The 12,698-nt window shown below is 39.3% G+C and overlaps 1 protein-coding gene across 1 annotated transcript in view; it reads left to right on the forward strand.

Annotated features, from left to right (window-relative positions):
- Positions 1-12,698, forward strand: part of cdh23 (cadherin-related 23) — a 144,681-nt gene that overhangs the window by 57,459 nt on the left and 74,524 nt on the right. The window contains exons 7-9 of the mRNA XM_067526185.1: positions 3,390-3,584; positions 3,692-3,820; positions 6,816-6,894. Coding sequence (XP_067382286.1) covers positions 3,390-3,584; positions 3,692-3,820; positions 6,816-6,894 — 403 coding nt within the window. The remainder of the gene's footprint in view (positions 1-3,389; positions 3,585-3,691; positions 3,821-6,815; positions 6,895-12,698) is intronic.

Raw genomic sequence — 12,698 nt, forward strand, 5'->3', positions numbered from 1 at the left:
GGCAATTCCTGCAGCGCACTTCTGATAAGACACAGCAGGGATCTCTCTTCATCCCTCTCCAACCACCTTACCACTTAACATTTGACTTCCCAAAGGAAATAGCCCCCATTTATTTAAAAGCTACAAGGCACTGCCAAGGCATACATGCAAGAATATGACCCATGGCTAACCAATTTTTGGCTTTTGCACTTGCAAAAGAAATGGGAGTAACACATACAGTGGTCCTCAACAAGCACACAATAATACCCAGTTGAGTGTTCACTGGTCTCTAGCCCTTGCTGGGTGTTTATTGCATTGCTTGTTCACAAAGAAGTGATTAGACAGACTTACAGGCTAATAAAATCAGAGGGATTCATTGCCTAACATTTTGCGCCTGGTCACACACATTGACTTGTAATCGGCATCACACAGGTCCAATCAATAGCCTGATGGTGAGGCTATTTAGTTCCAGTAAAAATTATGAAATGCCAAGCAGAAGTCTATATGTCTTTCCTCTGTGATTAACTAGTGAGCAGATTGCCAGATAGAAAGTAGTGCTCTCTGTAGTGATAGACTGCTGGAATTGTAAGAAATTCAACACGAAGAGCTAATGATCCAAGAAAACTGTTTAAATCAGTTCCTTTTTTTTTTTCTCTTAGTATTAAAATGCACAATTTATGCAGAATCCATTGACCTTCAAAGTAGTAGCACTTCTCAGCAGAGCTTTGTTGTGCCTTGAAGAGATTTATACACCATGGCATCATCAAATCTGGAAAATCAAATTTGGTGTGTGTGTTTATGTCTCGGAATAAGTGTGTGTGAGACGTTATTTTCAGAAGCTTGTGGCTTTAAACCCTGAGTGGTGATAATGAGTCATTGTTTCATAGGCTGCTGTGTAGAGAGAGATAGAAACTGGCATGCTTTAGGGTACAGAAAGGATACGTCATATCAGACACTTTTCTCCACACACATTCAGATCTCATCCACATTTACTCTGCCTCTTTCCAAAAAAAGGTGCACACATACACAGACTCACCTAATGCTCAGCTATCAAACTGCCTGCTTGACATCAAAGCAAAGTTGATAAAACAGAAACTAATGCCAGACACATATGCAGTACACAAGTGCACATACATAAACAAGCAAAAGCAATGATATTTAATTAATTCACCTCAAGTTTGATTTGGGGTATTTTTATCCATTTCATTTGTGCCTGTGCCCCAGTATCATGCTGTAGGCTGTGGGTACTTTTACAGGTGTTTCCAGTTTACTCGTAAGCTGACAGTTTGACAAGCATAATAAATATATCAGAGAATTGCAGCTTAGATGTTTATTAAAGTGCACATTATTGTGGTTGAGAAGTGGATTAGTAATTCTGTTCCTTCACTCAGCAACTTTCAGTAAGATTCTGCTACCCAGGAAAGCTTCTCAGAGACCAAAGCAGATGTGGCCACCTGACAGACTGACCAAGAGACACAAAACTTGTGGTTAAGCCTAGTTAGGTATGCCAGAATAATATTGATCAAGACACCAAAAGAGACATAAGGGGGGGAAACAAACAGAAGTTGAAAGATCTTAAATGTACAAGAGAAAACCAAGAACACAATATTAAAAAAATGATAAAGAAGGTGGTTGTTTCATATGCTAACAAAAATCTGAATACTTATTCTGCATCTGATCAAATCTAAAAATATATTTTTGAACATATTTTAGTAATACAATTAACAAGTATAAATAATTAAACATAAAGAAGCAAAATTTATTTTTATTACTCAAACATGTTTCTCTGTGTAGACAGTACCCCAGAAGACAGTAGAAGACAGTACCCCATGTGTTGGGAAACTGGATTGCCATTGTTGAAGAGACACACCAGGAAAAGAGGACAACTGCCATTTCAGAAAAGACTGCCTTTGAAACCTTTCACAAAGAAACTATTTAAGACTCAAAATAATTTAAAAAAAGAGGCTTTAAGATGTTTTGCATGGTCATGCAAGGTCATGCACCTTGCTGACAATTTATGTTCTTTAATACCAATTTTGTATAAGAAAAATTAAAATGAGAAGATACAAGTTATATAGCAACTTTTAATACCTCAGTCTCATAAGAGGACACAAAGGAGTGCTCCAACTCTAGGGTTGAGAGACTGAGCCCTGTAGTACCTGTTGCTCTCCTCGTCTGCCCCTCCAGCTACACTGCTTGGACCTTTTTCCCCTTTCAGTGTTTCAGTTCCCGTGTGGCAATCCGGCTTAACTGGATTAGACAAACCAGTTCCCACCAGTGCTCATGCATGCGTAGAAATTCACATTAATGATGGGAGAAAGCAAAGGAAGAGAAACTGAGTGACACACAAATCCCAAAGAAGTTTATAGGATCTGCAGCAACTGTTTTTTCATGTCATGTAGTTGAAAGCAGTCAGTCTGACTTTGCTGTTATGTTGGTGTAACATCGAAGTACTGTCTAAGCTATACATATATGCCAACACATGCATACAGTCTGAAGTACATTGTTTAGTGCTAGGAGAGAGTGTTACTACATGGGAATCTCATGAAGTTGAACTGAGGTAGGCCCTGGGCCAAAGCTTTTGAAGAGTAAAATCTGTTTTATCAGCGGGAGTCACAAAGTGCAACTGCAGCAGAAAATATTGCCACAATGTTTCCAAATTGAACTCTGCTGCCAGTTGGGTATGGTCAGTCTTCTGAAACTGTCTCTGTGCACAGGAAGTGATCAGGAAAGTTCAGCTCAAATTGTTTTGACTTGATTTGTAGTACAACTGCTCAGCGACAATGTAAATAAGACTTTCATTTAAGGGCTGCAAAGCAAACACAAAATGTCCTCAATATTTGAAACCCCTCCTGCAGCATGTTCTAAGCATTTTGTGGAAGTTGCTGTTACTCTGTTGATAAGTTGGATATTGTAGTATAATAAGCCGGATTGGGTTTGTTGGTGGGAGTCACTGGTGATAAAATTTTTACTTTGAAGGACAGTGTTCTTTCAAAGTATAGTACTTGTTTGTCGACTTGGTGTCTAGTAAGGTAAATCATTAGAACATAACACCTGTCATTTGCCAAACATTAATAGCTATGATTTATCCCAGTGATGTTATGGGGGAGTAGCCACAAGGGATGGATACACACATTCACAAATAGGACACTATGTTTCAAAAATGATGTAAAATTAAAACTGTCCCCTGTGGTTCTGAAGTTTCTGTGTTACCACAAAGGTCATAAGTTTAGTTGCTACTTATTAGTATTCATTCTGACTATTTCTGTTTGTAATAATGAAAAAACAATCCTACCACAGTGTAAATCAGGTCATGTATTTGTTATCATGCCTACTTTGCTAATGGCGTGTTCTCATTGCCATTACTTGTTTACTGATTGTGTGTCTGTCTTCGTTTATGTGCCTTTCAGAACACACCAGTGGGACGCACAGTGTTTATGGTAAATGCCACAGATCCAGACCAGGGCACAGGAGGCAGCGTTCTCTACTCCTTCCAGCCACCTTCTCTCTTCTTTGCCATCGATGGGGCCCGAGGCACTGTCACCGTCACCACACCTCTGGACTACGAGAAAATCCCAGCCTACCAGCTCACTGTCAATGCTACGGTCAGTACAAACTTAACAGAAATATTTGGTCTATGTTATCACCAAACCAACATGTCAGTCAAATAATGCTCATGCAAAACCTTGAATTTTGTTTACATCTCAATCAGGATCAAGACAAAGTGAGACCCTTGTCCCAACTCGCCAACTTAGCCATCACCATCACTGATGTCCAGGACATGGATCCTGTTTTTACCAATCTTCCCTACAGTACCAACATAGAGGAGGATGTACCCTTGGTCAGTAACACAATCCCACCTGACATCACACAGCCAACATTTGCATTATCTTCATGCAGCTTTAATATGAAACCCAGAAATCTGTAATCAATTCCTTTTTCTCCCATCCCTCTCAGTTGCCAGCATGTACAACTTATTTTCCAACACATCCCTCAAATCCAGCTTCTCCTGTCCCATGTTCACACTTCTCTTTGATTATTCAGGAAATGTTTGGAGCAGGTGCAAAAGAAATACAGGTTAAACAGAGACCTGAGTTACTATAAGCAGAAGTCGTTTTAGCCCTCTACTGTACCTTCCTCCCAAGGCCCCCAACCCCCAGTAACCCACACACACAACAAAATTCAGGCCCGGGACCTCTAAATACAGCACTGAAGGTGTTAGAGACTGTAATTACTGTGGAAGATTTACACTCCTCCCTCAGGGATGTAAAGCCTCAAGCAAAGGTCACTGTGGCCGTAGGATTTAAGTCACCACGCTACCTTTTGTGTTCATACTGCTGGATGTGTATGAAGTATGAACTCGTATCATATGCAGTATGAACCAGTGGGGCAGTTAGTAAGATTGTAACACATTAAATACCTGTTTTTCTGTACACCATTACACTCCCTCCCCTGACTCAGTGCTCTAAACTCTGTTCCCAGGTGGCTAATGGTACAGCTATTGATGTTTCCACTTGTAGGGAGGGAATTACACACAGGGGCATAATACTGTCTGTCCTTATTTCTGTTCTCTCTCTCACTCTCAGTTTTCATTCTGCCTCTCCCCTGAATCTCTCAACCCCACACCCCCTAGCTTGAACACCCACCCGCACAGCTCTGGTCACCAGCTGCAGCAACCAGCAACAGTAGCAGAAATGTCAAGTGCTACATTTGCATGCATATTAACGGGGCGTAACGGAGTCCACGCCCGGTGTCTCCCTGACTATCTGATTCATCAACTGTCACCAGGAAGGTCACAACAGGAGGAAGAGGGGTGGGGATGGGGGATGAGGACAAAGAAAGAGGAAGAGGTGTCAGAGTAAATCAAGAAAAAGCAAAAGGATGTGAAGTAATGCACCAAGTTAGATGAAGAATCAAGAGGTATGAGTTAGAAAGTGCAGCATTATGTTGGATCACAGAGTTGACATTGTTGACTGAATTCCAGATTTCTCACAGCCACTGAGCAGACTTAAGCTCTAGTGATACTGCCCGAGAATGTTGTAGCTCTTGCTCTAGCAGTAGGGGGCAGTGGATAATCCTTTCATGTAAGAGAAGGTCACGCCAGGCATGCACCTAAAATCTGTTACTGAGCTCCTTTGACCCTACAACAGATACAGTTATGATAACAACAGCACTCAGAGTGAGACACAGAAATATAGTGTGCCGCAGCACTTGTGCTCACACACACATTTTCGATGCCCTGATGTGGTATTCTAACAGACGTGTCATTTCCATTAGGCAGTGTTTGGCTGTGATAAGCTGAGGGCGTACAGTGACTGAAAGTGTGTCAACTGTTCTCAAGGCCCATGACATTTACACGTAAAGGAATATCAAACTTAGATCCCTCTCATAGGTCATTTCTCAAAGGTGTGAGTATGCACACACGTACACACAAACAAATCCCCTCCATTTGTGTCTATCTCTGTTGGCTGCTTCTGTTTGTTTCTCCATGTCTGCCTTTCTCTTTCTCACTAGCTGGTCAACCTGCCATCCATAGAAAACCTTGACAATAGAGTAGAAAAAAAAAAAAAAAAAATATATATATATATATATATATATATATATATATATATATATATATATTTTTTTTTTTTTTTTTTGGTTGTTGTTTTTAGATAAAATCTCAGGGCAAGGTTTTAGCTGTTATAGCTGTGAATCCATGCTGCTTAGACTGACGTTTAAGCCTCTTCTAGGACAAACACAATTTGGCTGTCAAATCAATGAAGAGAAAAAGAGAATGGGTTGGGGGGGGGTAATGCACTGTATAGCAAGAAACGATGAGGAAGGGGAGAGGGTGCTAGGTTCGTGTTTGGGAAGATGTGCCAGTGTAGGAGGAGGGGAGATTGTGTCTTTGACGGTTGATTGAACAAATTCCACTTGTGTGGACAGCTCAAGAATATTGCTCATATTACTTCAGCATCACTTCTCCTCACTCGCTTTCTCTGTCTCTTATTTCTCTCTTAGTCTGTCTCTATATCGTGTGTGTGTGTGTGTGTGTGTGTGTGTGTGTTTCACTCTCAGTTCGTGATTTGTGTGAATCAGTCTCTCTAAAAGGCTTGTAATTGATTCTGATGTAATTGGTCAATGACAGGAGATGCTCTGGCAGAAATGGAGCATAAACATCTTAGACACAATTTGCAGGATCAATGGGATGCCGCTTGCCTGGATGTGAGTGAGAGAGGTACAGGAAGAGTGGGGTAGGGACAAAGTGTGGAAAGAGGAGAGAAGGAAGGAAACTGGAAAGTAGGGAGGGTCTGTTCATCTCTCACTGCAGCACAGGGGTTTTTAACTATCACCACTGTATTTGATTGTGGCACGACCACGGAGAAAACTCAGCGGATCAAAGACTTTCCAAATATCCAAATGGCTTTCTCTCTCACTCTCACTCTCTTTTTTATGTTTTTTTTCCATCATCCTGTGGTTGTGTTGAGTTGTAAATTCACTGGTGCAGCTGGAGAGCTTTGAAAGAAGGGATGAAGAAAAAATCCCCAAAGAAATGCTAATAACACATTCCATGATGAAATAAAATTGTTGGTAATTTGCCTTTCTTTTTATTAAGATTTTACTGGATTTTTTTCTATCCAGTGTTTAACTACAGTGCTTGTAAAGGCCACAAACATAATTTTGTTCACATAGCAGCCAAATACCATAAAATATAAATAGGATTATTTTATTAGCCAGTAGCTGTTTACTGTGATACAAGGTTTCCTGTCATTGGAAACCACTGTAGAAATACTAAATATGTGACTGAGGATTACATGCAGCTTATACAGTATGTTTTGTGTGTTTCTCTGCAGGGGTACGAAGTGCGGAAGATAACAGCCATTGACTCGGATCTTGGTCAACCAAGAGGCATCGGCTACACAATCATCTCAGGTCTGAGTTGCATAATCAATCTGACATCCACAGCCTAGAGAGGGGAATCGATCACTTCTTATCATAATCCCACAGCAATAATAGACAAGTCTCATCAAGCATAACAGTCAATAACAGCAGAGAGCAGCACCTCAGAATTGGAGAATAGGCTTGGCTGCAAGCACTTATTAATCAGTGTTTGGTGCAGTTTTGTAGAAGTCAGATTTCATTTTTTGTTATCATTCATATGTTGGCTCATGCCATCAAAACAGGATTATGATTTAAAAGGGTGACAAATTTTACCTTCTAATAAAGGGGGTGGGGTGTCTCATGAATTTCTGTTATTACCTGCTTGTGTTGGTTCATTTACATTATTTCTTGGGTCATACAAGAAGTTTGGGTACAGTGACTGAGGCAAAGTGTCTGTTATGACTGCCATATTGGATCTCCTAAAATTCACAGCTTGAGTCAGTGTTATTATGCTGCAGAGTTTTACTTTAAAGAAGACAAGAGGAAGTTAAAGTTTGCATGGTGCTGATAAGGCTGTAGCAGTGATCCTGCCTTAATGCTGCTGAAGTGAGCTCTTGCCAAGGATGTGACATTTGTGCCTGCCAGTTACTTTGTCTGTCTGTCTGCCAGGAGTATATCTTTAAAACTCATGACCAGATTTTCACGAAACGTGATGGACAGATTGACCTTGGGTCACAGGGCTCTAAGTTAGATTTGTTTGTTGATTCCCATCTTGCATTTATCTCTATTAGACAGGCCTTTAACCTTATCAATGTAATTACATGAAAACACATAAACAATTCCAAATCTGGGTAACATTTGCTGGATGAAAAAAATCAGTTGAACAAACTTTTAATGAGAGAAATTGTGCAGGGAAACCCATAAAGTGATTGTTGTAATATTGCTTTTGTGGGTTTTGTGTGTCTATCCCTGCTGAACCTTAGTGTTTACTCACTACCAGTCTTGACCTTTGAAGGTATAGCAGGTTAGCCTAATGACACGTCAGTACACTTAAGTGGTCTGAAAATTTGAACTGAAAACCTGCCAGTACACTCTCTAGGACACTTAGCACTGACCTTAGTCATTGCATAAAAAGTACCTTATTTTGCAATCCCATGAAACTCACATAGGTTTCGTTTGTGTTTAACGTACACAAATAGACTGTGGCTACACTGAAGTGGGTAAAAAAATAAAATAAAATAGGTGGGGAGAAGGTACTACAGGCTCACAGAGGGAAATGGACCTACTCTTTAAAGGAAAACATTGAGTTCACTACTGTGTTTTAATTTTAACTGGATTCTGTCAGATTGATATTCGGATTAATGCAACCTGTCATGTTTAGCCCTTAATCAGCTTATCCTACACACAGTAAGTTTGGAAATGAATAAGCGTTAGTCAAATTAACGCCGCTCAGTAACATGAGAATGACAAGCATTTAAATTACTGTTGTATGAGCTACGGGTATGTTGCATCCACTGGATTCATGGTGTTAAAGTTGTAGACACAAAGGTCAGATGGTGAAATGAATGCAAAATAAATCATTTTATTTCCCTTCTTTATTTTAAAGTGGTAATATTTTATCTTTATGGCTGTAATTCATCATTGACAGTAATGTCAGTATCAATTAACTCATTCATTCTCATTCAATCTGGGTACTGGAATTAAATTGTTTTTGTCATACATAACTATTATTCACCTGACATCGACATGTGATATCAATATGGCCAAGTGTCTATAAGATTTAGCCCTCCTTTTGCTAACCTTTCCTACCAAACTTTATATTGCTATAAAGATCGAACACTTTTGACTCTGCGGTCTATGCATGTTATAATAGTGTTTTAATAATTCCCGTAAGGTGATTATTTTGACCACAATCAACGCTCAATCCTCAAGGACGAGCAATCACTTCAAGATCCTTCAGAACTGAAAAATTGATCAGTGTGGTGAAAAGAAACACCGACTGGGAGGATTAAAGCCGTGTGTGGCCTCTATCCTTTAAACTCTGCATGCCCCCTGTCAAGCCCCGAATGGCCTGAAGGGAAGGACATTGGTGCCTCCAGTATTGCCAGCTGGCTGATAAGGGCTGGCACTGCTTGATAAGTCTGGTGCACCAGGGGAATTTTGGTGATGAAGATATTCATTGTTCTGCCATCTGCTGAGTCACTGCCTGACCTCACTGATGAGCAAAGGAATTTGACCCTGCATTTGTGTGCATACATGTGTGCAGTCATGTATCATTTGTACGTGTGTGTGCTTGATTATGTTACACTTTGGACACAAGTGTCCACAGCCCTAGTGCACTTTTTCATGGAGCTCACAATAAAAACTCTGCTCCCGTTCAGTGCACACACCTACTCAGTCTTACTTACCATCTGCTGCCACATGTTGTAGTGTTGTGTGGTGTGTTTGTTGTGAAGTTGAAGGGCTGAGTTAAGCTCTAGAGGAGAAGAGCATTAAAAAGACATTAATTAGGTGGTGCGATGTATTCCCAGTCATTGCAAAATCAAGAGTTATAGCAACACACTAAGCCCTTATGGAGATGGAGTCTGTAGGCTTGATAAAATCATTATAACTTTGATAGATAATGGAAGTTGAAGGGTGATGCAGTGCCAGGAGATAAAGGTGGGAGGGTAAGGTTGTCAGATGATAATTTTTTTCCTTCTTTTTTTGAGTTAGTGGTGTTTTTTTTGTGTGCGTGTGTGTGTGTTTGTGCATATGCCTGTACATTTGTATCTGCACATATGACTGTGTCTATCCAGGCTCATGTGTTGAGCTAGAGTCAGATTAGAGTGAGGGCGTTCTTGTTTGCAGACTTAAGTGTGACTCTGCATGACACTGCTCTTGCCTTCCTGCTCCTTGCCCTGAGTGTCCTCGGAGAGCTCGGCTCAGTCCTGCGGGACTCGTCTCATTAGTTCAGTAATTAAGATAAACGAGGTTTTAATTGCAGCTGTGATTTATGCTAATGATTGTGGGATTTAAGATGAGGATTTCCTCCTTCTCCTCCAATGAGAGGGCAGATCTGGGAATTGATGTGTACAAGCGATAGCATCGCAGCAGCTCTCTGCCACCAATGCAATTGTTATTGTTTGTCAGGATGGTAGAGATTCAAGGGTGTGGTTGTAATAGTAAATCGCTGGTCCGCAAGGTGATTATGTACCCTTTAGTGGGCCTTTGATCTACTGATGTTATTATGTATCAAAAGCCTTAAACGTAGCCTCCTGCTGATTAGAGCTTTCTTTAGACATTTTCATACTAAGATTTAGTCTGAATTCTCTCTTTTTGTGCAAGATCATTCATCTTGGATGAGCAATATGAGCTGGCTCTTTTGGCCCTCAAAAACCTCTCTGTATAGTAAAAATTTGAGCAGTCAAATTTAGATATGATTTGTATGGATGCATGTGTATCACTTAAATTATTCAAAATGTTTATAGTAACCTTATCATTTCCATTATACCATTACCTTACATTATTTATTGTATAAAATGCCATCCATTTTAATGTTAATCTTTTGTTGAATTTTGGAAATTTGCATTTTGCTATAAACACTAAACACAGAGCATCTGGTCCTTGTGCATAAATATTCAATATACTACAATGTCTACAAATATATAAAATAAAACAAAGAAACTGCATAACCCAAAACAGATCTTCCCCCTTCCCTCGTGACAGAGCCGTGTTACTAAAATATAATCCTAGTATGCTGTTTCATATTATTTAAAAAACAAATAGAATGGCATCTCCCTTCATCCACTGGTTAATATCTGGTTAACACATCACTAACTAAAATTGCATTTTCAGGTAATATTCTCCAACTATTTCTTACTATTGATTACAACTAATATATATTTTTACAAATCTTTAATAATTGTTATCGTCAATTTGTGAAAGGTGGCATACATATAAGTGGCAAATTTATTTCTGTGATTATTTTTTTTGCAAATTCTCTAGGCTGAGAAAAAGCTCTGAGTCCCTGAAAAATTATTACTGATCAGATAAAACTTATGGAGGTGCTCAGGCAACAATCACTAATACCTAGCTCTCCTTTGTGCTTCTCATCTGTACATATTTGATATGTGATAAAATGTGAGGGCACTTTCCCTCATCTAAAACTATCATCCTCTTATTTATGATACAAATAGTTTTTTTTTCTGTTTTATATGGCCACTGATATATGTATCAAGTGATGGTTTACAGTGCATTCCTGTTTCTGTTTCTGCAGTCCTGTTTTAAGAACTGTATTTGTTTTAGGCTTAGGCTGGTATTTGGCCTCTTAGGAAATGCAGGGAGGATAGCAATGCCAGGTGTTCAGGTATCTCTTTTGAGTAACAACCATGTGTTCAGTGATTTAAATATGTGCTTATTCAGTCTTGTTATAATTTGTGCTATGACTCTAGCATCCACAGGAATACTAAATTACATTTTCCCGTAACAGTCCTAGTCTGATCTCCATCTTGTTGGAACTGAAATAGATATTTACGAAAATATTCAGACCCGTAATTCAAAATAAGTTTATTTGGCTGCAATTACAGCTTTTTTGGATAAGTCTCTACAGGTTTTGCACACCTGGATTTAGGCAATTCAACCCATTATTTCTGGCATATCCCATTAAGCTCCATTAGAATCAATGGGCAGCCTGTGTGTGAATTACCATCTTCGAGTGTCTCCACAGATGTTCTACGCAGTTTAAGTCTTGAATCTGCCATTCAAGGGCAGTCGGACCTATACTAAAGCAACTATCTGTGTCTCAGCTGCACACATCAGGTCATTAACATACTAAAAGATGAACCATAACCTCTATGTCATGTTGTTGGCACTCTGCAGTAGGTTTTCTTCACTATTTTGTATTTGGCTCCATTTATTGCTGTCTCTTAAAAGCCTATCAATAGTATGATGCTGCCACCAACATGGTTCACCGTAGAAGTGGTATCCGCCAGTGCATGGAGTTCTGCCCAAAGGGATTCATTTTGTCTCATCAGACTAGAGAATAATTTGTCAGACCACAGCATGTTTGCAATTTTATGCATTTCTAATTAAATTTACTACACAATATAAGTGTGTGTGTGAGAGCATATAGAGCATAGAGCGTACATAACCCTCAGTTTTATATATGTTCACAGGGCGAAAGTGGAGCATGCTGATGTGTCCTTGAGCAAGACACTGAAACCCAACTTAGTTGCTCCTGGTGAGTGTAGGCCAGCTGCATAGCAGCTCCCCCATCGGTGTGTGAGTGTGAATGGGAATGGGTGAATGAGAAGCACTGTAAAGTGCTTTGGGTACCAGTAAGATAGAAAAGTGTAAGTGCAGACCATTTATCAGCTTCTGGTGATGGAATTTGCATTGCAACCCATTGAGGAGCAAAGCGGGATTTTGGAAGAGTGCTTTTTAACTGCAAACTAAATTTACATTATTTCTTTGTGTTGTCGTTTTTAAAACTCCTTTTAAAAATTATCTATTGATTTTTTTTTTTACTTATTTTTAGCTATTTGATATAAAAATACATCTAATACATTAAAATACATGGCATAATAAATGATAAAACAAAGCTAAAGCACAGTCAGCGTAAAAAAGGAAATACAAAGAAAAAACATTTTACCACATGTTTATACATGTTAAGGTCAACATCACAAATTGTATAATTGAAAGATAGGTTATGAGAAATGAATCAATGAAAAAGACACTGATAAAACAGATAAACCATAACTTTAGTAAAGCTGTGGCATAAAGCAAAATGCATTAAATATTAGATTGTGTTCCTATTAGCTGGAGGTTAATGTGGAGGCCACACACATGAGCCAATCAGAGTAGGTGCTCATCAA

This window comes from Channa argus, chromosome 1 (genome assembly GCF_033026475.1).
Source record: "Channa argus isolate prfri chromosome 1, Channa argus male v1.0, whole genome shotgun sequence".
NCBI classification, from domain to species: domain Eukaryota; kingdom Metazoa; phylum Chordata; class Actinopteri; order Anabantiformes; family Channidae; genus Channa; species Channa argus.